This window comes from Buteo buteo, chromosome 15 (genome assembly GCF_964188355.1).
Source record: "Buteo buteo chromosome 15, bButBut1.hap1.1, whole genome shotgun sequence".
Classification (NCBI taxonomy): Eukaryota; Metazoa; Chordata; class Aves; order Accipitriformes; family Accipitridae; genus Buteo; species Buteo buteo.
In genome coordinates, this window is record NC_134185.1 from 26,534,428 (window position 1) to 26,560,794 (window position 26,367).

At 40.2% G+C, this 26,367-nt stretch overlaps 1 protein-coding gene across 1 annotated transcript in view; it reads right to left on the minus strand.

Annotated features, from left to right (window-relative positions):
• Nucleotides 1-579: 579 nt before the first annotated feature.
• CEP85L (centrosomal protein 85L) overlaps nt 580-26,367 on the minus strand; it is a 121,976-nt gene continuing 96,188 nt past the window's right edge. Inside the window, exons 5-13 of the mRNA XM_075046837.1 lie at nt 22,683-22,800; nt 20,471-20,647; nt 15,941-16,093; nt 15,525-15,679; nt 13,791-13,908; nt 13,426-13,476; nt 7,076-7,183; nt 6,472-6,685; nt 580-5,098 (exon numbers count right to left, since the gene is read on the minus strand). Coding sequence (XP_074902938.1) covers nt 4,935-5,098; nt 6,472-6,685; nt 7,076-7,183; nt 13,426-13,476; nt 13,791-13,908; nt 15,525-15,679; nt 15,941-16,093; nt 20,471-20,647; nt 22,683-22,800 — 1,258 coding nt within the window. The 3' untranslated portion in view covers nt 580-4,934. The remainder of the gene's footprint in view (nt 5,099-6,471; nt 6,686-7,075; nt 7,184-13,425; nt 13,477-13,790; nt 13,909-15,524; nt 15,680-15,940; nt 16,094-20,470; nt 20,648-22,682; nt 22,801-26,367) is intronic.

A 26,367-nucleotide genomic window follows, 5' to 3' on the forward strand; every position in this document is an offset into this window, starting at 1 on the left:
TGAAAAATAATAATTAAAACCACATGTCCTTCCTGATCACCAGTTTTCTTCTTGGTACCAGACCCACTGTTGGTGTTGTTTCATCATCCAATTTTCTTTTTTGCCCTGCGTGACTGGCTTTGGGGCAACCACATGTTCCAAAGCCGATGAATCTTTCAGCAACTTTGAAACTAGCTATCCTAACACTTCTGCCCACTATTTTGTGCCAACTTAGACTTTTAAAAAGTCCCACCTGTGATCTCTCCAATCAACATCCAAGATGGATAACAGGAGCACCTGCCTAAAAAAAAAAAAAAAAGGCATCAGGGACTTTAAAAAGAACTCTGCTCCAAAATCCTCTCACTACACTAAAACAATATTTTTGCTATCAAGGCCTTGATTTTTTTTTAAAAAATTAATGCCAGGAAGAGAGCTCAGTCAGGTGGTATTCAGGCAGAACTAGAGACCACTGAAGGGAAGCAGGGGTGGGTGCTGGGAAGATCTTTCACTATTCCTTTCTTGCCTCCTGCCCTTAGTTCAGCTTTGGTCGCTTCTGTCACATGCCAGATATTGGACAAATGAGAACCATGAAGAAATCACTTTTGTAACAAAATTTATTTTTGCTCTGTGGATACAAATCCCAAACATCAACAAACAAATTCCAGTGGAAAAATACCAGTCATTAACAATGAAAACTTTTATTATTATTTAATAAATAGAACTTTGGCATTCAAAATTCTAGCTGTAAACCCTACTTTAAAAAAAATTACAAAAGAGGCAAGAACAACAAGCCTAAAGCTGAGCCAGCCAGTGGCTCCTTTACTTTTTACAATGAACACATTGTGATTAAGTCATGACAACTCTATTTACATATGAGGTATTCTGAGCAGTTCAAAAATTGAACCCAATTTACAAAACTACCAGTCTTCAGGGACTGATCCAGTACATATGTCAGCTGTGCTTTTTAAAGATAGCTCCAGACACTCCTCCCCACTGAACTAATGATATACTGTAATTAATATACACAAAATAAACACATTATGATTTGAGTTTCCTGCTCATGCTTCATATTGAAAAAAGCTGCATACTACAACCAGCCTAACATTCAAAGTGTACACCTAGTACCTAGTTTAGAGTACTTCTGTTTCTAGACATTATGCAAGAGTTCTTACTGCAAAAGCTTATAAACAAAGTATCGGCAGGTAAGAAGAAAACAAGGTGCAGTCATCAGCATCCTAACAACTTATCTAAAGTTCAAGGGGGATATACACTTACTTCAGGCAAAAAAGGCACAAAGGTATGCAGCTGTGGAATTAATATTGCTAATGAGCTACCGGAATAGATCATCCCTTTAGATAATAACCATTGATTTGTTTGCAGTGTAAGAATGCAGATTAGTTCAGAAGATCTTCTCCCCACTCATGACAGAGCTCACCACATCAATGAGAAGAGCCCAATTATACCTCCATCTCCACCTGCATAACATCATTGATAAGGATGAGGAAAACTGGAGCAAGCTATGCCCATGCGGAGAGACTGCAGCGCGCTGTCACTGCCTGTGCTAGGGCAGCAGGTCAGGGAGGAAGGGGTTTGCTTTCTTTCTTTCCTTGTGCTCTTACCCTGCAAGAAAAACGTCCAAAAAACCATTTGAAACAAAAGGCGGGCAAGCAAGGGCAAAGGAAGGAAGGAAACCTTTTGAAGTGAAAAGGACAAACTTTCAGCTCTTGTAATGACTTCATGGTCACCGGCAGTTTTGAATGCCAGAGCCCGAGTGGGTGGTTGCAGCAATCTCCACAATTCCACACAACTATCACACTACAAAGCTGCACAGCTGAGGCTAGCAACCTAAATCACGTTTACACAACTGAGCTGTGTTACTTCTATATAGTAAATACATAGCATCATCTATAGCTTGTCCGAAGACAGTTACTTTCCAAGTCTTTTTCAAAATACATTCTTGAATACAGTAGTTACTGTAAATATCTTCTAAAGGATTGTATAGATGCAATCTGAAACTATACAAAAAAATTACTGTACAAATTTGCTGACAGCCAGAACGGCACAGTATCCATTCATTAGCGGTTGTTTTTCAGCCCTTGAGATTGTCTAATAGCTACAGCAAAAAGTTGTCATGACTAAATCTGAGCAATTCCACTGCTAACATTCATTAATCAACTCTGTATTAAATATGCTGAGACCACACACACTACATTTTAACCAATTAAACAATCATGCATATCTTAGACAAAGCTTATTCCATTTAGAGGCATCTGTAAACTGATGCATATATAGTAACTGCTACTACTACAACAGGCCAAATTTTAAGAAATCAAAGCAAAATACTGTATCACTATAGATAGTCAATTGGTAGTCTGCATCTTTGGCTCATACATCCATCATTTACCTCCCTACCTTAATTTGAGTGAGGCAGATAAACTCAGGGTTTTTTAAAATCAAGTGCTTTAAAGTCAACATAAATATTACAGGTTCCGTAATAAAAATATTACAATGCAAGATTACAGCACTGCAATCAAAGTATTAGAAATAAAATGGGACCTCCTTCCTGAGGGACTTTCAACTAATACTTGAAGAGCATAAAAGCTCCTGAAGTGCTCTGCAAATATAAATTACTGATCTCAACTCTGCAGTACAGTATCACCATTTAACAGAAGGGACAATGGAGGCACACCAGCCAGGTGACCAGCTTAATAGTTCAAAGTGACTCAAAAAATCTCCTGCTCCTCTCTAATCACTCCATTAAACTCCTTGTTATTTCCAACAAATTTAGAAAAATGTGTTGCTTGGTAATTTTTTATAGGTACAACATTTCCATCTAAGGAAATAATAATGTGTGACTTAAAAGTATTAGGGAGAGAGGAAACACCTACTTTATTATCTGAAATGTTATTGTTGAATTCTGTTATGAGACAGATGCCATGAACTGGAGACTATTACTTCACTGCAAGGACAAAACTGATGAACTACACCAAAGGAACGAGCTGAGGCCCTACTCACTAAAGCCAATGCTGTTAGAGCCACAGGAGACTGTGTAAGCCCATTTGTGCGAAGATCCTTGTTTTCAGTTTTGCACTAGTATAACAGTACACCTTCAAACCTACAGAAAGAGCACAGAAATTTAAAATGAAATGGCCTCGTTTTTTACCTTGAAGTAGAGACACTGGGCAATTTCACTTGAGATTTCATCTAGACACTGTTTTAGTGCTCACAGGAGCTGAACCAGTCAGATTAATCTATCTGAAAACACCATGTAGCAATAACACAAATAGCAACACTATTTTTCACAAATTAGTCCATGTGTAGGTTCAGGATAGAGAAAACTGTCAAATAAATAAGTCCATATAGCTAAAAAAATTAAATCACTAAATTATAAAACCAACATTAACGGTAACTGTTTAACAATGAACAGAAAGCAAAACATCACCAAGTTAAAACTGGTAACCAGCCTACATTGCTATACTGTTTTTTTCTATTAACATAAATATAAGCAGAAAACTGAAGATACTAACACTTTTGCCATAGAAATGTTACCCTAGAATTTACTTGGTTCTAACCACTAAGCTTTCTAAGAGATTTCTGCTGTTATCCACACTACGAGTCAGTTGACTGGCTTGCACCTTAGTTTTTTGAAACTTCCTTTTAATACCATATATGTAACTGATGCTCATGTATTTCCTTAACAGCGTGATTTGAGAGTGTGTTTGCTCTTTGCAAGTTTTTTTTTCCTTCAGTTAAACACTATTTTACACCATGCATAACTGTGTAGCTAACTTGCAGTAATGTTCCAGGAAATTAGAAGCATTAATGTCATCTGTCCCACAGGAGTGAAACACCACTGCCAAGTGACACTCACTGAATAAACTATGGAACATAATCTTATTTTTTTACTGTAATTGCTTCCTACATAAATGGAGAAATTAAGAATTCCCAAACAACGTGGAAAATTTTGCAGTCCTCAGATAACCGAGTCCTTAATACTGCTATGTGGAAACATTCTGTTCTGAGCCCTGATTTTGCGAAGTGCCAAACACCCGTTTTGTAGCTGTGGTAAAAAACGATTGAGGTGGTTCATAACCTCATCAGAGGCCTTCAGGAATGGAACACAGACCAGCCACATTTTAAAATGGAGATGACCTAACACTAAAATAGAGTCTTTTTTTTTTTTTTTACTCCCCTGACAGCCATATACTATGCTGCAGTTTCATGCCTTTCAGCTTCTCTGGGTTTGTCACAGACTTCATATTACTGAAACTTCTTACTGCAATGTGAGAGTGCTTAAAACAATTTGATAGTGCTATATTTTATGGACTTCATTTGCATAAAGCAGTTAAAACTTGGTTTTCTTCTGCTATTGGGCAAACAAGCTAGACACCTATTACTAAAAGCAACATCTTTCCTGTATCAAATTTTTTAGGCAACTTGAAGAGCAACTACTTTTTGTAGCACTCCAAAATTGTTCCAATTGCAATTCTTAGAGTGAAGTGCAGTTGCAGAAGCCTCCAATTTCACCACGTACAGCTATAGATCCTTCGACCCTCTGCTCTAATTTCAGAACACAGATAATGCCATACAAACCCTTGATGAAGGAAAGGGCTGAGAGAGTAGCAGCACGGCTGTTTTGATGCTCTGATTCCAGAAACTAGGTGAAGTAATAAAATGAGACCTAATGAAGGAAACAGAGTATCCAACTGAATCATTCTTCACAGTTTGCTCCTACATTCAGTAGTTTGGAGAAAAGATTTCTTGTACTTTGTACCACTCTGTTCAAACGATGACTCCGCTCTCCCCACCAGACTCCCAAGTTAAAATATGCACAATCTTCAGAGAGATGCACGTGCGGCGCTATTTGCAGTCTTCCAATATGGCTCCTTATAGAAATGCAAAGACCTGTGACACAGCAGCATTTAATAAGTCATTTGCTACTAAATGAAATGTTGTCATTGAGTAATGCAATTGTCCCCCATGTCCTGAGCATAACGGTCCGACATTATAGTCCTTAATTCATCAATATCCTTTCGTAACTGACAAACGTCCAAGAGCTTCTTCGAAAGCGTTTCTGTGCTGTGGTAATTCTCATTCTCTTCAGCTGAACAGCTCAGTGCTACGAAAAACAATACCCAAGGTTAAAGCTCTAGCAACTGTGCTCTGTGAATACTTGAACTAGTCACTCCCCTTTGAAATAAGGGGTAGGTCACTTTCATTTAATTACATCAAGACAAATCATGCCGTAGTATGATGAAAAGCCAACAACATGTGGTACCCTGTGAACTTAAAGTCAATTCAGAGCCCATCAGTGCTTCTCTGAAAGACATGTTTTTCTGTTTGCACCAAGATCTAGACTTGTTAGAGTCTGATGGATCTCAACAGCAGGAAAAAACTGGGCAGAACAGCATTTCCTAGAAATTTTGGAGGTTTCTATAACCACTGAGAAAAAAAAGGATAGAAGCGTTTGGGAAATGAGCCCAATCTATGATGATGAGATAGTACTACAGATATGCTGCACTACTCATCCTGCTGGCTGATGACGGTCTCACGGACTTTCAGATCGGCATATGCTGCACTCTCCGCTACTTCAGGTGGTTACAGTGCAGATGAATCTATGTGGCATATAGTAGCTCTTGCTGCACAGGACACTATACTGTTACTTTTCTACCTTGCTGATGGTCCAGTTCAGCAACCAGTCTATCTGATTAATTCTAATTAACATTCAGAAAACAAAAGAGTATGATACTTTCAGGTTAAAAAAAAAATGTAATTGTTTATTAAGCTTGTTAAAAGACAAGACCTAACACAAACTCACTACACTGAAGCTTTGTCTGACTGGCTTTAGGGCATGCTTCTCATTTCCTGGTTAAATTTAACAGCTTAGTAGGTGCTGAAGACTAGATGTGCCATTAACAGTTACTGGACATGAAGTTGCCTGGCACTAGGCTTATCTAATACACATAGATACACCACCACCACCCCTGAAACCAGACATATACATGTTCAAACAGTAGATGTATATTCCTACCACTTGACCCCAAGGGCTTTAAAACAAAGACACGTGATGTAGCCACACCGGGCCTGCTTATGCCTCACCTCCCTCATCATGAGTTTATAGGGCAGAACACGTTTGACAGAAAAGCACCCATTAACCGTCAGGGTGACTGCAGCATGTCTCAGGAGGGATGGACACCTGGCTACACACCCTTCTTTCCTAGTGGGGTGAACATATCCATGATCAGGTCCATATGAAGAGCCAGCTACCTGCTCTCCTGACTTGGCAAGGACCTGTGTAGTCATATGCATTTAGTGGCCCAGGTGCACTAAAAGCCCAGCTTTTCCAGAGCGCTCCAGGAGCGCGGCTCACGCACAGCTGCTCCAGTTGCACAGCAAAGGGGGACACTGGCCTGTCCAGCTAGCAAGTTCGAGCACCGCTTAATTCCTCTGTGTCAAAACACTATTAAGCATTGGAATGACAACATCACTTACATCTGATTCCCAGCAGTAAGGAAAGGTTAGGCTCCTTGCCCTGAGCTCTCTGGGTAAGAATACTGCACAGTGCTTTCAAGTCAAACAAGCAATGGGACATTTCCTTGAACAACTGGTCTGCTATAGGCATCTTCTCAGATACTGGCTGCCGCGACTGCTCCACCTGCCGCATTTGCTCCTTCAGGCAGGCATTCTCTTCCATCAGTCTTTGGTTCTTTGTGAAAAGTAAATGGGGAAAAAGAAGCAAGTTAGTCTGCAGCATGCACTGTAGCAGAAAGTTTCCTGTTTCAAACCACAAACAATATAATTAAAAATAATTAATTTCTGTATATATAATCAATATTTCTGTACCCCTCCAAAGAATGGCAGGCAGACAGCTTTTACATGGCTGGCTGTTTCATGTTACCATTCCTTAGTGGCCTTCACCCTTGAAGTTCTCACTTCTTGAGGTAGGGATGGTATCTATTTTATGTCTATATAGCAGCCAGCACAGTCAAATATGTAATTAAGCTCATAAAGCCCTACCATGGGATCTCATGATCATTCTATAAGGTTCCTCCCAGTTGGTGTGGTCAGGGATTGGGTCACTGGAGTTTTTACTTACTTCAGAGAGAGTTTTATTTAACTGCTCTATATTCCTTTCTTTTTCTTCAAGCTCATTTGTCATCTTCTGAACTATCAGCTTTTCTTGCAAAAGCTTCTCTTGCATAGACTAAAGTGAATGAAAACACAGGTTATGATTTAAATTTTCATACTTTATATTAGTACTGACAAAAAAATGCATCCTCAGTAAATTACTAAGTTTCAGTTATTTATTGTTTTTGTAGGAATTCTTCATTTTTTATTTTCTACCATGTTCCACCTGGTAATGCTCAGCTGGACTCCAACAGCTCTCTGTACACTAACACAGCTATTCCAAATAGCAGTGAAACCCTTTAAATAAGCAGTATCTGTTTAGAAACAAAAAGACGGTATGCATGCAAACCCTTTCTCCAATGTGGAATGCATGAAGTTTAAAATAACCGTGCAATATTGTTTATTCTAACCAAACAATTTCACAGCAGATTAATGACAACCAAGCTTCATTTGTGCAATTCCAAGTTGTAACTGAAGATTTTTTTTGGCCTTTACTTTCAACAAAGACTATGACGGGACTTCCTACCACCTTTCACACCACAGAATTTGCCTCACCTTCTACACAGCTGAGAAGAAAGCCTTTGACAGTTGATACAGAGCAGCAGCCTCTTTAAAACCATTCACACACAAGATAGAACAATCTATACAACTCTACTGTGCTGAAAAAACAACTGCAGCCAAAAAAGTAACTCATTTGTAGTTTATAGTGTCATTTTTAACAGATACAATAATTACTGTTTTCAATAACGTAAACAGCAAATTTCTAGGATGCTGTTGTACTTAAGTATTGAAGCTTTCCATGACTGACTTCCTGATCAGGCACAAGCAGCAACAAACGAACAACTGCTGCAACATGGAATCAGCTGCTGTCGGTTCCCTAGTCTTCACCTAGAGAGTTGAAGCTGAGAAATCATGAGATCTTTCCAAAGTGGATTTTTTGGGGTGAATTCAGCACAACCACAGATGTCTTTGTTGTTAAATGCACTCATATTTATTCCACTAGTTGGCTTTTAGGTCTGTAGATATGTCTTTCAAGGTCATCTGGCAAAATTCAGAAAGAGGAATATTCAAACCATCTTACCAGAATACTAATAACAATGAAGAGTGATTATATAAAACTCCTGATGCTTTAAACAGAGAGATCTTTTCATCTTTCATGAAGAAAAAAAATCCTCTTTTGTCATCAATGGTATTACTCACAAATCTAATGCTGTGCTAGCACAGCGCATATAAAGTGTCATCTCCATCCCTAGCTCAGCACATTGGTATGTAAAACCTGTTGCCGAATTTCAATTATAAGATGCAAATCCGATCCCATCATGCTCAAAATACAGCTGGAGCACTGGTAACAACAGTGCATGCCTTGGCACAGTTTTGATTGTAACCTTCCACAGAGTGGAACCAGAGACCATGATGGGGGGAGGAGAAGGAGCATTTCACAAACCAATGGCTCTTGATTTATGGAATTACACTGTCCCAGAAGAATCTTTTTTTCTTGAATCACTGTAGCAGCAATCCTAAAGATTCTTCTTCCAAAGCAGAGAACTCTCTCACAGGGAATTCTATATGGTAGCTTAAATAAAATGTTATAGAAAGACCAAAGTCACTCTTTAGTAAAAAATATGTTTAAATTGCTGCACTATGATTCTGCAACCCTATTCAAAGACAGAAAAAACCCAAGCTCCCATCTTGACAGAACCACAGCAAATTATATCAAGGTATGTTGGTTTTGGGGTCTTAGGAAAATAATTTAGCTTCGGAAAAGAAGCCAAATTTACTCTTGAGAGAGTTGTTCCTAAGATACGCGAAGAATAGAACTTTCAGGGTACCAGCACCGAGGACTGTAGCACATAGGAGACACTGTATACAGGTCTGCCTTTTACCATGTGTGTGGCCTACAGAGTGGATGACAAGCCACTTAATTGACTTGCCAGCTGTAAGAATTATTAGTGCCGATGAGAAGGCAGGGAGTAATGAGAGGTAAGGCCAGGGCCAACACAGAGTGGAGTTTTTAATGGCCTGGCCCCACTCATGGGAGGTGGGCAGCCTTGACAAAATTTCCCAACGCATTCAGCTCAACACTGCACAAGTGTGTTGTCATACCCTTTGAAAAACTGGAAGACAACGGTGCTAAAATTTACACACTTAATATGGACTAATCCCCCCCCCGCCCCACTTCATTTTCATGTAATTAATAAGAATCAGCAGGCAGAACCTGGAAATGACTGCTTGTTTTTAAAACCATTTTCACACACTTGAACAACCTGCTTCTCAGTTCACCCACACCGTGCCCCTCAAAAGGAAGCGCTGAAGTAACAACGTGCATCCTAAAGATAAGCTGTGCGAGAAAGCACAGCTTCACACTCCAGTGGAAGGAAGAGGAGGAAGAAAGAGAGCCCTGCCCCACGTCAGAGGAAACTCCCCGGGCTGGGAGAGGGCAGGAAATATCCTGCTGCAGGCATTTCCTTTGTTGGGCTTGCAGATGAGCAGAAACCACAGTGGTGTTGAACTTCAGTTTTTTAAAAACATCACCTACTGAGAAAAATGGCCATATTGGGTCAGACCGAAGGTCCCTCTAGCTCCGTCTGGGGCAGCAGCCAAACAGAAGCAGCTTCGGAAGGAGGAGGAGGAGAACAGGGCAGTGCAGGTGCCCAAAACACCCTCCCAGCTTCCAAGTATCTTCAAATTTTAATAGTCTTGGATGATGAGCAACTTCAGGGACACCCAGAGCCCCAGTTACGATACATGCATCAGTACTACTGCTTACACGTTTCACGTTTGTGTCAACGCCAGACATTAAAGGTTTGACTGTGCAGCCTTCCTGAGGGTGAGCAGGTGGTAGGGAAGACAGGTTCAGAAATATTATCTTCTCCAGTGTATCTTCAGAACTACATCTGCCATAAAACTTACGTGACTGTGCAAACTACTCCAAAAACAACTTCCAGAATATTCCAAATAATGTGCAAATGCTCAGCTCATGAGTTACACTGTTTAACAGGAACTACTAGAAGTGGAAATCAGTGTTTATTTCTAAAAGATACACCTAACATCTATCATTCTCTGCTTCCCTAACCTTAAAGCTCAGAAAAAGCACATGTGCTTACCAGCTTGGCTGAGCCCACAGTGCTATGACTTCCCAGTTGTTCATAGCGCTACAAGTCCTCTGCACTTCACCCTTAAATTTTCCATATGCTTTCCAAAGTTACAGTTTTGTGGCATTACTCCCAGCCTGGCACAGTTTGGGTTTATTGTGACTGACAGGATTGACAGATGTACTTTGGGTAACACAGGCATCATACAATCTGACTTATTTCTACTGTCTTTTTTTTTTTTTTAATACCAAAAAATGTTTAATTTGTACTATCTAAATTAATCATGTAAGTACGGATTTTTTTAAACACCGCTCTCCTCTATAATTTTTCTCTTTCTGAAGATGAACTATATATGCAGCAGGACATCTTGTTAAGACCAACCAGAATTTTAATCCTGCACACTCAGGAGAGCAAATCAACCAAGCAAAACCATACAAGACAGATCAAAATCATTCCACCACAATTATGAGCGAATAGGAACTAGTACTGCTTCATGCACTGCTGTACGAAACAGAATTTCTTTGCTTTCAGCTTGCAGGTTAAAAACAATGAACTGAAATACATTCTCAAGCATAAGTTTACGATGTGGCAGAAGACAGGGAATAAAATGAGATCTTCTGAGCTGAAGATAAATTACATCTCTGTGCCGACAAGGGATTTCAGTTTCTAATGAACTAATTTTCAGTGCTTCCCAGGTGTCCTGGTTTTGGCTGGGATAGAGTTAATTTTCTTTCTAGGAGCTGGTATAGAGCTATGTTTTGGATTCAGTATGAGAAGAATGTTGACAACACACTGATGTTTTCAGTTGTTGCTAAGTAGTGTTTAGACTAAGTCAAGGATTTTTCAGTTTCTGCCCAGCCAGCCAGAAGGCTGGAGGGGCACAAGAAGTTGGGAGGGGACACAGCCAGGACAGCTGACCCAAACTGGCCAAAGGGGTATTCCAGACCATGGGACATCATGCCCAACTCGGGGGAGTTGGCCTGGGGGATCACCGCTCAGGAAATAACTGGGCATCGGTCAGCGAGTGGTGAGCAATTGCACTGTGCATCACTTGTTTTATATATTCGAATCTGTTTTTATTATTATTGTCATCTTATTATTGTTATTATTATCATTATTAGTGTCTTCCTTTCTGTTCTATTAAACTGTTCTTATCTCAACCCATGAGTTTTACCTTTTTCCTTCTGATTCTCTCCCCCATCCCACTGGGTGGGTGGGATGGGAGTGAGCAGCTGCGTGGTGCTTAGTTGCTGGCTGGGGTTAAACCACAACACCAGGGAACAAATGTGGAAGACCAGGGAGATCAAGGATACAAAGAAGCTGCTGTAGTCTGCAAGTAATTTGAAGGCTAACACCATTTTCAAATCTTATTTTCTGTCCTTATATAAAATACCTCAAAAGAGGAAAACTAAAAGAAAGTCCTGGAGAACAGAACACTACTCTGCTCAGAGACTGTTCACAACTACTCAGCATTTCCCAGTCGCAGCTCCCTAAAGTCACTTCAGACTAAGCACACAAACCAGCCACCTGTATAAACATGCACAAAGATCACTAGTCTCCACAAAGACCACTAGTCTCAAGTTAAAAGTGATGGAGAGAAAAAGATCAGAAAGCTTAGGAAATACAAAGAGGTTTAGGCTGGTGATAATACATTTAGGTAAGTTGTGCAAATTTCTTATAAGCACGACATATACACCTAATACATATGTAAATAATCTTAACTAAACTACAAACAGGGACAGAGAACGTCAGGAAGATTATGGAGTTCAATTTGAACTTTTTTTTTTTTTCAATTATGAAATATCTGGAATGACATTTGCCTGTGTCACAATTTTTGCATGTAACAGGCTGCTCTGTGAAAACATCTCCATTTGATCAATTTTGTCTTCTTCAAACCTAGAAAATTTTAAATTATTGATTTTGCTTTTCAGTTAACAGACGTATGTTGTGTTGCAACTTAAATTCCCCTATTGCTTCTCTACAGAGGTATTTAGTGCACTGTAATTTAATCAAGCAAAAACATGGTTGTCGACAGCAATCAGGCCTGCTATTTACCTGCATGGTAGAGAAAGGAAGCAATTTAATGGTGGAAGACAACTTACTTTCAATAGCTATAAATAAGCAAACTTGGCTCCAGCGTGCAAAGTGGAAATAAGAAAGCACGTTCTCTCTTTGTCTCTCTTCATTATTTGGATTCTAGCTCCATAGAGTGCTCCCTTTCACTTCAGAAGGAGTGGGCATTCAGCTGATTGTTTACTACCATTTTGTTGTTCTCCCAAACCTAATGTACACAGAGCCAAAGCAGAAGCACCTTCTTCATTCTCAAGGGACAACCCTGTAACTTCAGTCTCTCTGGAGGGCAAGGAAGCAAAAAATGTGGAGACAAACAACAATCTAGAAGAAGAATGCAGAAACTAGAATTTATTGAATCTGGCTTCAGTATTTGCTGAAAACAGATGTTTATCTGTTTTTTTAAATGCTCAGCTTTTTCTAGAGCAAGTCATACTTTCTTTCCTATAACCTGTATAATGTTTCCTTTTCTCCACAACAAATACTGGTGATCACTAGGTAACTTTAAAGTCTCAGGAGCCTGATGTGTTAATCCAATCCACAGAGCTGCAACTGACTGCTAGCTGACAACCTCTGCTGGCTTGAAAAACCCTTGGCTCCAAGCTAGGTGCCCAAAATCCGCCAAGAGAGTTAAGATATCCAAGTGAGTGACGTTGTCAGAAACCAGTTGAACAGGGATCTGCTTAAATAATGTGAAATATGAGGTGGTATGGTTTAGAAGGGCACCTGCCTCTACTAAGGATCTCAGCAGTGAAGCTCCTAATCAGTATCACTTTTTGTATTTTGGATGATCATCTGAACCCCGAAGTTTGATGAGAGTCTTCACTGTTACTTAGAGAGGCAGTCCTCACACTTGAAACAGGCAGTTCTGATATGATATCCGCTAGACCAGCAGAATAAGGATTCTACATAGCAACAGCTTTTCACTTTATGATGAGTACCAGCAAAGTGCTAAACCATACAAACATCAATAATGAATACATCATGAGCCTGCAAGAGAACACAGGTCAACTACAGGCCATAAGATTAAGTTCTTGGCATTTCTACCTTTGCCTCCTATTTGGCAAGATAAAAGGACGAAATTCAACTTCAGTAAGGTTATCTTTATGAACTAAAAATGTAAAGACTAAACAACAGAATATACGCTCTTTCTTACCTGCATGTCTAAAATCAGTCCAGCTATCTGATTTTGTTGATTGTCTATGACCTAGAATATAAAATTGAGTAATTTAAAAGGCTTGAATCTCTTCAGATCGTTTTTTAAGAATCAGCTTACAGGTGTGTAGCCATAGGTTTTAAATGGAATCTTTGAAAATGTAAATGACAGAGTTTAACTCTGATAGAACAAGAAATTCATGCAAAATAAACGTACTGAACAGAAACAGACAGATATTGAAAAGAAATGTGAATTAGCAACAAATGTGTGATTCTTTAGTGAGATATTCATTTCTAAAGTAAAAAAATAAGGCAAGGCGAGACTCAAGGTTAAAGATGCCACCAACAGATCATTTGCAGACTAACCTTACTGGCTTTCTCATTCTTTTCTTTGAGACATTCATTCTCACTCTGAAGCTGTTTTGTGTCCAACATGGGAAGGCGAATACCATCTTCCAGGCATTTTTCTACTTTCTGTTGTAAACTGCCATTCAACATGAAAGAAAAATTAAGTGCGCTGACAGAAACCAGACAGGCTGTGTGTTCTAGCAAAAAATTAGAAAGTTGCACCACCTTCCAAACAGAACTGTGAACTGTACCTAGCAGAATCCAGCCTTATGAATGAGCAAACCAACAGTGGATGAATGATGCAAAAATCCTGAACTACTGAAGTTACTGTAGCACTGACAAGAACAGATTCATGCAGGAATGGTTTTATGGGCCAGATTCTGCGCTGCATCTCCCAAAAGGCAGAGCTCCAGCAGTAGAGCATAGGGAGAGAGGGCAGGGAGGAGCAAAGAAAAGCTTTGTGGTGTTCACAGCTGCTCTGTGCTACTGTGGGAGGCAAAGCCAGAACCAGCACGGATCAGAGGAGTCTTTGAATCTCTCAAAGTTACAGGAGCTTTAGAATCAGACTCTGTCACTGGGGCACGCACAAAAAACGGAGTCCAGAACCGGAGGTTGCACCGAGTACTGGTCGCCGACCCTTCGTGCCCTGTGTGACTTGTAAGGGGGAGCATGAAGCCACCCCTGCCAGCTGCTCCCGCACAAGGGCATGGCCTTCAGAACCTCTGCAGCTCAACTCAAGCTCCTAGGTGTAGCCAGAGCCTTTGCCTGCTCACCTTCTCTCAGAAAGGAAATACATTTTATTAGTGTTAATCTTGCTGTCTAATTTAGAAACCAAAGGCCACCTCAACTATGTGTAGGCTTTCAGAAAAGACAAAATGATCCCCTTCTAGATTACGAGGGCATGAAGAAAAAAGGCCTTTCATTGGTAAGATGGAAACAATGCGTCAACAATTTGGCTGGCAAGGTGTCCCAACCGGCTTGCCTTTCATCATGGAAACACTTTCAGACTCCTGTGGCATGCACCTTTACCCAATGGAGGGACAGTGAACTGTAGTAACATCCACATAAATTATTAAAAATGATTCCCCTCCTTCCCTCCTCCCCCTTTTTTTAAAAATAAGTGTTTAAGTAGCTCCCCTGATCTAAAATGTACCACAGTGACAATGTCTCCCTGTCTCAACTGGAATGTTCTCGTGGATGTCTGCCCCATTTGGTTTTTTTATAGTTATGCAAGTTCAATGACAGCTGATTAGCTACCGCTAAATCTCCCTGTAAATACCCCGACCCTCAGTGAAAATGTAAGAAACAGCTACAGTTATTTAAATCTTTGACCCTTCCCTGATATACCCATCAGCCAATATCCAGGGAGCTTTTCCACAGCTCGTGACAGGATTACTTATCAAATAGTGAGTGCTGACAGCTTCTATACAATGCCCCTTTGCTGCACATGCTTATGTCCTCTCTCTGGTAGCAGGCTACGATGCCATTGCAGCAGTGTCCCACATCTTTAAAGAACGATAGTGAAGATTGTCCTAGGCAGACTCTTCTCTGTGGTATTACTTGCAACTTGACATAAGTAAAAATCTTGTTGGATTTTCTATTGCATTACACTGTCATTCTGCACAGCAATGTATTTATGCCATGAAAAATCATTAGCATTGTAATAGACTAAAAGTGCCAATAACATTAGGTCTTGACATGAGGTGGGAAAGTACACCCGTTTCAGAGCACAGCTCAAGCAACTGTTCATACCTCTGTACTGTTGTGACCAGTTCTTTTTCTTTTTTCTTCTGACACACGAGTTGCAATTCTCTCTCTCTGCACTGCGATCGGGCCTCTCCGAGCTTCTTTTCCAACTCAGTCATAGTTTCCTGAAGTTGCTTGTTCTTCTCTTCTAGAATTTGCAGCTAACACAGGTTACATTAGTCAGACATGATGCCATGTTAGCAGAAGGCCTTGCAGTTACCTTCTGTATAATCTTAGGCCCACTTCACTTATCTGAGTACGTGAATCCCTAATAGCTACAGTGCTTTCTAAAATATTGAAATACTTCTCTTCCTAAACAGATGGGGAAAAAAATCTATGTTGAAATAGTAAAGGATTTGACAACAGATATTAGGTAGCTTACTTGTATTTTTAAAATGTAAACCAAACTCCCTTTATCTTACCTGTTTAGTCTGCCCTTCTATATCATCCAGCGTTGGTAGGTCAGCCAGATATTTTTCTAAGGTTTCAATTCGTCTTTGTTTTTCTTTGTTTTGCTCAGACTCCTTCTGGCATTTCTTTTTCAGGCTATTAATATATCGGTCTCTAGTTTTAAGCTAGAAGAAAGTAAGAGTACATGTTTTACGATTACAGTGAAAAATAAACCTGCTTTGGAAGCAGAGGCTGGTCACTGTTCAAGAATTATACTCTCAGCTGCATGAACGGGTTGGTTAGTGCAGAAAACAAAACCAAAGAATGGTTAATCCCAGCAGCTCCAAGTCATAGACCCACACGTGACCTCAAACCACAGTTGCTTCACCTCTACCCCGAATACTCCATGTGCCTTGCAAACTGAAAACATGAACAGTTCAACAGTTAAAATATTCTTAATTTTTTCACCAATGGAGATGTTCATATGCAACAAATAGTCAGGAAACACTTTAGTCCATCCTCTTCCTCTGGCCTAGGAAAACAACTTAAAACACAGGGGCCAAGAACTTAACCCAACAAGAACTGGAGCCAAAAACCTGACTTCGATGCAATCTGACAGTTACATCAGAGGACATCAGAACAGAACAGTGGCTTTCTTAAAAACCTTTTCTACAGGCATCTTAATTGTCCATCAGTTTGCAAAAGGTTTTTTACATTGTGTTATCTTTGTTTGCATTCCTGGTACTTCACTTTATTATCTAGGTCAAAAAAGTTGGAAGGAAGGCAGGAAAAAGAGTATTTTCCAGTTGTAGTCAAATTTAATGAAAAACAGTACCTCTATTGCTTGAACTAAGGTGTAGTAATTCACAGATAACAAACACTTGTCACTAGAGTAAATGCTAAATGTACTTTTATTTTGGTGCTACAGACATCCATCTCACTGAGAAATAAATATGTGACACTGCCAATGTCAGAGCTCAGTAACAGGGCCTATCCAATCCTATTCCTATATCTGGAAATTTTTTCCAGAGATTGCCTTCTATATGGGCCACAAAACAGAATTGCCAAAAGGCCGGAAATCTTTATATCTTTTATTTTACCAACACCTCAAAGCCAAACAAAGTTTTCAGGCTGCTTTAAAATCTTTCTGATTAGACAAAGTCCAAGTAAACCGCACGTTCAGTAAAGTAAAGTCGCAACTCAGCCATGACCTTTTGCTACAATATGTGCTTCAGAACCACATGCTCCTCCCTGGCCTCCCCACTTCCCAAGCCTTAAGGCAGCGATATAAATATGCACACGTAAGCCAATGTTGCACATTAAGAATTGCCAGGAGTCTGACTGTTAGCCAAGTTAATCCCTTCCTTCTGTTTCTCACATACCACTAAGAATGACAAGTTGACCAGTCAGAATACTCCAGTACTTGTGCAACACAGATTACATGGTTTCCAAAATCTTCTTGTCCTGCATATATACCATAGGGAATTTAATCTGCTGCAACCTCTCTCCTTCTAATAGCTACCGTGTTTGCCTTGGGATTCCTTGCCTTGGGATGACTTTGTTGGAGCAGGAAAAAAATAGGAAAGCTCATGCCTCTTGGCAATTAAATATTAAAAGTGAGGCCACAGGAATCATAGGGGAGAATGCTAGTACAAGCTATCAGCAGTACCTTACAGGAGTCCTTCACAATTACCCACAGCAGAGGGAGAAGGAGCAGCCAGCAGGGTACAGGTGTCTGAACTGAAGCATTTCCAGCCCAGCAGTCCAATTTCCAGATTAAATGCCTCAGAACTAAAGTGAGGGTTGAAAAATCTGCAGATGCCACGAGGCACATTCATGGAAATAAGGAATAGGAAGAACCTAGGCGTTCGTGACACGGACACTGGTAGAGAGCACTGCAGTATCTACCCTAGCAGGCGCTCTCAGCTAGGAAGCTGTGAGGAGCTACCACAACTACTGGCCAGCATCGACAGGGAAGCTTTTTCAGGCTTCTGAAATTTCAGTGCCAGTTAAAGAGCTCTCAATCACCTCAGTCCTACATTGACTACACATGGAGCCTAGGGGAAAAAAACCTCTTCAGGCACCAGAATTATTCAGAAGGTGGTAGAAATACTCCCTTGCTTGGTATGTCTGCAGGGGGCAAAGATAGGTATGATGCCAGCAGTGAATGAAGAGCAACTCTGATCTCTGCTGGCCCTGCAGTTTCTCAAAAGGAAAGCATCAAGTACACCCACCCTAACGTTAGAAGGGACACAGTGCTTCAGAACAAGAGGCCTTCTAGCCCAATACCTCATCTCCAACAGCAGCCATAAGCAGATGTCTACGGTAGGGAAAGAACAAGGAAAGCACATTTTTCCAGCTTCACCTTAGAGGCTCTCCTGAGGAAGTTATTTCTGTGCCTTTAGGACAAGGCAGCACTTCCATGAACTCACCCATTTTTTTAGCATCCACAACAGCCTTCAGAGAGACATCTAGAAGTTTGCTATAGAGAACTGGCACAAGGAATCGGCTCTTTTTGCTGATCATGTACTTGGCTCCTAGAGCTTCACTAGATTGTTCCCTCGCTCCTGCAACAGGAGCTGCAGTGAGGAGTTGACTGCCCTTTGTCTCTTCCAGGCTGCTTGTGGCTCTGCAGGCTCCATCATGCTCCCCTCCAGTCACTTCTTTTTCCAGTGTGAAGATTTAATTATTCCTCCTGTGATTTTTGGATGGAGAGTTGCTTTGTTGCCCTTCTCTGAACCTTTTCCAGTTCCAGTACATCCTGGTTTCATGATGAAGAGACCTTCCTAGACTTCTCACCACAGACAAAAGATGCTCAAGGAAATGGCAGTGTTCTTTATGTTTTCTTTCCTCCCACCTACACTGAACAGTCACAGCTTGTCCCTTATTGTCAAAAACATACCATCTGTACACTGTATTTAAATGTTGTATGTTAAAAATTCCCATGTAGGAAAAGATAATATTATCTGCAAAAGTGGGGCAGACAGAAGTAGAAATGTATGCCAGCAACCTTAACCTAAACTTCCTATATGTTTTTTTAACATACACTTACAAGCAAAGCTCGCCTGAATGTTAACAGAATTTTCCCCACTCCCTGGTCAAATCCGGCTTTGGGCTGAAAACACTTACCCTCTCTGAAGAGGCAGGCATGCACTCAGAAATAACCCTAGCACAGCTACTGGCAACAATCCCTCTGATCAGCACAGAAATTGTATTTTTGTCCCCTAACATCAGCCACTGACCCAGGACACCAAGCCTTTGGGCTCTGGGCTGATCTCCCTGCGAGCACAGCAGAGGAACTCCAGAGACAGCTGTCCCCAGGCTCAGCACCCAGCCTGCTGCTGGGGTTCCCAGCCTGCCACATCCCTGCGGGAACACAGCACAGCTCCTTCCTCCATCCGCAGCCTTCCCCCAGACAGAAAGGCACTAATTTTATTACAGAAACATATTGTCCCTCCCTGCCCTTTTTCCCTTGAGAGCCTTTTGTTCAGTGCACAGAATGGATGGGCGTTAAGGGGTGAATCAGGACTGTGCAGTGAATCAGGCTCCTAGCTACAGACCATCCCGCTGACACAAGCGCTGCTGCATGGGTCCTCGTCACTGCCACCACCTACAGCAGCAGCTCCTACACAGTGAAGAACACAAGCAGTAAAAGCTGAGACAGGAGAAAGCAGCAGCATCCAATTTCTGCCCTTCCTGAATGTTACCCTTAGTGAAAAGCATACTGCAGGGTTCACAGGAAATGGTAAGGCACAATTTGAGATGAATTATGCTTTCTTCTTCTTCCCACCTGCCACTTCACTGTATCATACTGCTCCTACCCCCTGAACCTGCATGAATAGAAATCTAAGCCCAGTAGTAAGGCCCAGTGATAAAAGAAGAGAAGGTAACAGTGGCAATTTATCCCTAAAACATTAATTAGGAACCATCTGGTCAATGACACATTCCTTGCAATCAGGGAAGGCTATCAGGACATTCAGAACTACCTCTGGGTATTGCTTCAGCCTCCAAAGAAACCCCTTGCCAAAACATTCCAAGAACACAGCCATCTAAGCCTCTTCCTTGCCTCAGACTAAAGTCTACTCTGCACATCCTAGCAAAGCTACAAGAGAATCACTCCTGCTGAGTAGACACATACAGGCTGGGACATGCAGCTCAAAGCACGAGGGCTGCATTTACAAGCCATGCTAAAAATAGGGATTTCATTTTCATACTCTATGTTTTAAATGATACTTTATTTACTGTAGTAAACACTTCAGACTACATGAATTCTTAGAGCTGAGCAGCTTTTCTTCAAAGCAAGTTTAACTGATACCTGGTTAAAATCATCATCATGATTGCCGTTTCATCCAGTATCGCTTTTTAGGATGTAGTCACTACAAGTTTAGATTTATCCATTGTCAACACCTACAATCACTAACTATCAATTTTTCTATCACAGAGAGTTTATCTACCTTCTGAAAATAGCTCAGCAACTCACATACTAAGTTGCTTTCTAGCAAAAAAACCATACGCTGCTATAGCAGTTTCAAAAGGAAATTTGGAACATGAAAGACACTTACTTTCTCCTCCATCTTCTTTTTCTCCTCACTAGATTTGTTTGAAATTTGCTTTACAAATTCACTGAGTTGTAATTCCTTATTCTCAGCTGCTGCAATCTTTCGCTCAAGCTCCTCAAGGTGGGATGTTGATCTTTCTGAAACGTGAGGTTGCAGTGGTGTGCTCTCATACTGTGGTTGCTTACAAAGAGAAATAAAATAATCACACAAATGAACACACACATACCACTGTATACTTGAGTAGCACAGCAGAAAACACTCCTGCATTTCTTTCCACTGTCAGGAAGGGTGGGGTTTGATTTTTCAAACATTAAAATATGTAGTAACAGCATGTATTTCAGGAATCTGGAGCAAAAAAATAAAGAAGCTGGACACCTTTACATTCACAACACATGCAAACAAACATTGTGGGGCCCCTTTCCCAGTCAGATTTATGGAAGAGGTGTGACTTCTTCCAAAAGAAACCCCTGAAAATCCAAACAAAAAGTGTTTTCAAAACAAATCACTGCCACTGCATTATCATACCATACCCTAGGAAGAAAAACACTCTATAAAATGGCTATGAATATATTAAAGTAAAAGGTGCTCCAATCTCAAGATCCTTCTAAAGCAGAACATTAGTACTAGTCAAACTTTAGAGCTATCATACCTGAGGTGCAGAATGGTGCAGGGACAAGCCTGAGACTACAGCTACAATCAGAAGGCAGGCCTCCTACCTTCTGTCCTGCATACCAAAACCCTCTTCCCTTTCCATTTCATGCAATTCAATATTACTCTTCTACCTCCACTGCCCACAGACAGGCACAAAATGGAAATCAACTGCATGTGGGATGAAAAAGGAGATGCATCCCATTAGGCTTTCAGTTTCAAGATTCTTTTAATAACATAAATTGGTATCTTTAAAGAAATTATACAGACAGAATTTTTAACTAGTAGCATTCCTTCAGCAAAGCATTAAGAGATATTAAAACCTTGATTAAGGGAGATTTGCATTTGTAAGTTAATCTTATAGAAGGCACACAAATCAAGCAGAAATCCTAATACATTATAAACTTTTTAAACTCTTTAAATTATGAAAGATGAATGCATCTGCTGCTTTATTTGAAGTGTGCTATGGTATACTAAGATGTGCACACTAAAATTTCAGTTTCTGCAGTCATTTTTTTTTCTTTTTCAAAAAAAATCTTAATCAACACAGAATTTTAAAGTATTTTCTAAAAGAACTTCTGGAAGTGCCAAAAGCCACATTCCTAGATGTCTGAAAAAGTTTCTGAATACCTAACTTCATACTGAGGCTCCACTTGAATTTCTCTCCTGTCTCACACAAACCAGATTCTCACCCGATGAATAGCTGTATTATTCCAAGGACATAATTAATGCAACGCTGAAGTATACTAGCTAAGATCCTGGTGCAGTGTTTGTGACAGAAAAAGGTAATAAAAGGGGGACAGAAAAGCTATTTCTCTGCATATCGGCCTTTAACATTCTCTTTCTGCATTGCCTTTTAGATGTGCTGAGGTCTGGAGATGGAATTTGTGTGCTACAATGGGGTAGCAGCCACAGTCCTCAAGCTGATCTGCACTTCGTGGTTAGCCTATGCTACTTCATCCTTACACTTTCTCATATTTGTGCTAGTTAGATAAAAATTAGGACAGGTATGCCCAAAATACCACCATGCATTCCTTTTCAGACTCAGTGTTCCCTAGGAGTACTAATCCATACCCTTTTCAGATGTCTTGTGCAAAGGTATTCCACCAGTCTGTTTGCCTTCTCACATCTCTTCCATCTAAGTCTATCTAACCGCTCCTCTGGGTACTGCCTCCTTCTCCTCTTCAGAAAAACCTCCCATTAGTTGTTTTCAGATACTCTCTTATCAAACTACTTTATCTCCTAATAGCTCCCTGTATAACTGTGCTGCACGCTGTTAAACCCTTATTCTTACCATGTCACAATCCCTTGTTCTTACCCCATTTTTATCAGATTTCAAAACAAGTATGTACAAAATGTTAACATAACTTAGTTCTCTCCAGATGTAAGGTAAACACCACCACTTAAGAGGGTATTCTCCTCTATATTATTTACAGCTATACAATTACACAACCATCAATAATCACAAAAGCTCTACATTTTGGCCTGCAGTAAATTGTGAACATGCTTTCAGGTGTCAGTTACTGGGCAATGGAAAGCTTTGCTGAACGAAAAATATCCATCCTACCTGCAAATTAGTCATGTAAGGTTCTTCACAGTTCACAAGATGGCTTAGTCTTGCATGTTGAGCTCGTAATTCATTCTCCCTTATCTTCTGATGTAAATTGTTAATTTGCTGCTTTTGCCTGTAATACACAGATTTGATTTGAAAAGGAATGGAACAGAGATTAAAAAACCATAGATCTTAAGACTTATACTGAAGAACACTGTAAAAATGCTATTTGACTATCCTGGATCTACATTAGCTGTGGACTTTTTCCCACCCCAGCCAGACTGCAACTATTCTAGTTTACCACTAGAACTGGAATCCCATCGGGATATGAGCTATTAAAACTACAGTTGCCATTTATCTTTCACTTAAGCATACCACAAAGGGTTTGTGCTCAATTGGCAATAATAAGCAAATCTTGTAGAAATATGACTTGAAAACTCCTATCAATTTTGTGGGGGTTGAGGGAGGCTTCTGTTGTCATTTGCTCCTAGGGCCAGAAGTATAAGCAAGAAAAAGCATAAAGAAAGCAGAAGGAAAACAAACAAAATTCACGCCTTCATTTTACCTGGACTTCCCCTGCTCAGCCCCTCTCTCTTTGCCAGACCTGACTTTTGACACAGGTTAAAGAGATTTACAAATCAAGGGGAGCAGAAAGAACTTAAGAAAACATCATTATATATGATAGTCAGGATGGCTTTCCTGCAAGGTTGGGGTTTTTTTGTTTTGGGGTGGGGTTTTTTTGGTTTTTGGGTGGTTTTTTTTTTAACTTTGCCTAAGACTTTCTCAGACAACTGCTTTACATAAGATGTACCCTACCCCTAGGGTAAAATACCACAGTGCATACTAAACCAGAATTAACCTCTTACACCAATCGCTTGGCCAGCGTACAGCAGAAACAGTATCGCTATTATATCACTACTTAATTATATCACAAATTACATCACTGTTTGAATCATGACTGCATTTGAACTAGCATGATTGCAGGGCAAATATAAGCCAGGTCTCAGCCCCAGCCCACATTACAGCCCCGTGAGGTGTGCTGTACTCTCTATGGAGCGATGGGCACCTCAATAACTGACTCCAGAATGGAGTTGTCAGCACCCATCAGAAACACACATAGGAACCTTCTCAATAAACCCAAACCAAATTTTGTGCACTCCTTTAATTTCCCTTTTTCCTTCTTTTTTATACTAGTACATATTTGCACGCAAGCATGGAACTGTTCCTCAAAGCTGCACCTCTAAGCATGCAGTATGATTGGCTTTTCTGGAAACGATACTGCTGAACCGAGATGACTAAACCCAATCTTAAGAGGAGATAAATGGCAAATACAGGTTAACTTCAGGGAAGAACACCTGCCTGTGCATACACTGGAAAAGCAAGTCCTCTGAAAGTACACAAAAAGATCAAAGTTGGTTTGCTTTTTTTAAAATTTGGGGAGGGCTGTGTTTAGGAAGAGCATCTCAGATATGTTATCATGAGTATACAAAATATGTATTATACAATCTATAAACTAACACAAAAGATGTATTAGTCAAAAAGATGCCAAATGCAAATTTTAAGAGGAAAAATAAGATGCAAAAACCCAATTAAAGGGGATATTTTAGCCGCATACATTCTCCTAGCTAGACATCAACCAACTGTGTCCCAATTATTTGGTTTACAAGAGGAATTTAATATTTCAAAAATAGTGAATATATTACAAAAACTTTTAAGCTACACACATTGCAGAAGACATGATGCATGCCTACAGAGTATCTTTTTTATGTTTCCCTATTTTTATATCTATAAAGAATAGCAATGAATGGAAAACCAGTATAAACAAGCTGCAATTTGGTAGTACCTTAAGAACAATTCATTCAATGCAATTCATAAAAACGGAGCAACTGAAAGCATTTACATGACTCCATTGCAAGTCTTAAAATATTCTATATCACCTCAGGTGATTTTGAGGCTTCCCTCTTCCATTCCACTATCTGGATGGAACAAGCTTGTACAAATATGAAAGGAGTATGTATCACTGAAAGACTTTGTATAGTTCTGGTTGGCATCTGTACAATGGCACTTCAAACAAAAAGCTTCAAACATTTTGGAAGAAGCAGATTTGAAGATTAGGTAAAAGAATATGCTCTTAACTTGTACCAGACCTTATATGAGCCCAAGAGCTTGTATAATCATATGAGAAAATATAAAGCCTTTATGACTTCTGTGCATGCTTGGTCATGGATACCAGAATTATTTAGTATGAGTTGTCTTAACCTATGAACAGAAGTTGTTTTTCATTTCTTATCACCTTATTACTTACTAGACAGATCTATTAAAATATCTTTGCCCCATGTGTTTTAAAATTATTTATCCATTTGTCACTTATCCCTTGAAGGCACTATGTGATTTTTTGTTTGTGGCTGATTTTATCTTAGCAATGCCTTCCTTCACAGGCAGGATTTCAATAGCCTAAACTAAACACGACAGCCTGGAGTAAATGTTTTAAAATATTTTTTAACTTCCAGTGTAGTTTGAACTACATTACCATATTTTCTTTCATAATCCTTTCCCTACCCTACCAAAGCCCTGCAGAAAAACAGGTAAGACAAATTAATACGTGATGAAACAGAGCTGCACTAGCAGAGTGTAACTAGCTTGCTTCTTTTCACTCTGCAAAGCATGAAACTCTCCACTGTTACAAAACCTTGCCAACAAAACACACCGTAGAAATGTTTTAAGGCTGTTTAGATCCCACACGACTTCTTCACATAACCGCCTCTCTGAAAATATCATTAACCTCACAGCACCCAGAAACAAAAATTCTGAGAACAGCCCAGCGGTCACAAGCAGAATAGAAGATAAACACCATAGAAACATATTTACTATTTACATACAATCCTATAAGTCTTTGGAGACTTCATACCAGATGCATTTTATCACTGATGTTCTCATATGCTAAGACAGTTTTAATCCTCTGTTAGCCCACAGCTGTTACTATTAATCCGCTGCATAACCACAGGCTGTGAGCTTTATTTAAAGGGAGTGTAGAAAGTTCAAATGCTCTCACAAACACAGCTCGTGTATTACGGCAGGAACACTGTCCCCAGAAGCCTCCCTATGACCAATCAATCATCCCAGCATTTTCAAAAAAAACCAAACCCAAACCAACCAACCAACCTTCAGCATTTAGGTGCTTTCAAGTTTCTGCTCAGATACATGGCAACTGCCACTCTGGGTAGGCCAAAACCAGATATAAATAATCCTGAAAATGAGGGATTTTACCTTCTAGACAGCAATGCTACTCTCACCTTGTATGTTTATACATACAATGTTTATAACACCATGTGCATCCTGCCTGTTCGCCGAGTGCCAGACTAGAGCATACTGAAATTCTCTAACTGTTGGCAAACTCTTCTCCACTCTTCCCTTTCTCCCATCAGCTGCTAGCACTGTCAGGTCTCCCCAGTGGGTCAAGATGTTTTAAAAAAAAGATTAAATGAACTCCCCCTCCCTTCCCCACCTCGACACGGGAGTTACACAGCTGCACTGCATCACTCTGACCTACTCTTTTTTCTGTAACTTCCAACACAGGAATTTCCAATCACTCCGTCTTACACAGGACTCGGATTTCCAGACATCCAACTCCTCACCCTTTTCTGATTCCAGAAGCCATCTGCGTATGAGTGGGTGCAGGCTGTGGCCTGAGCTCAAGGCA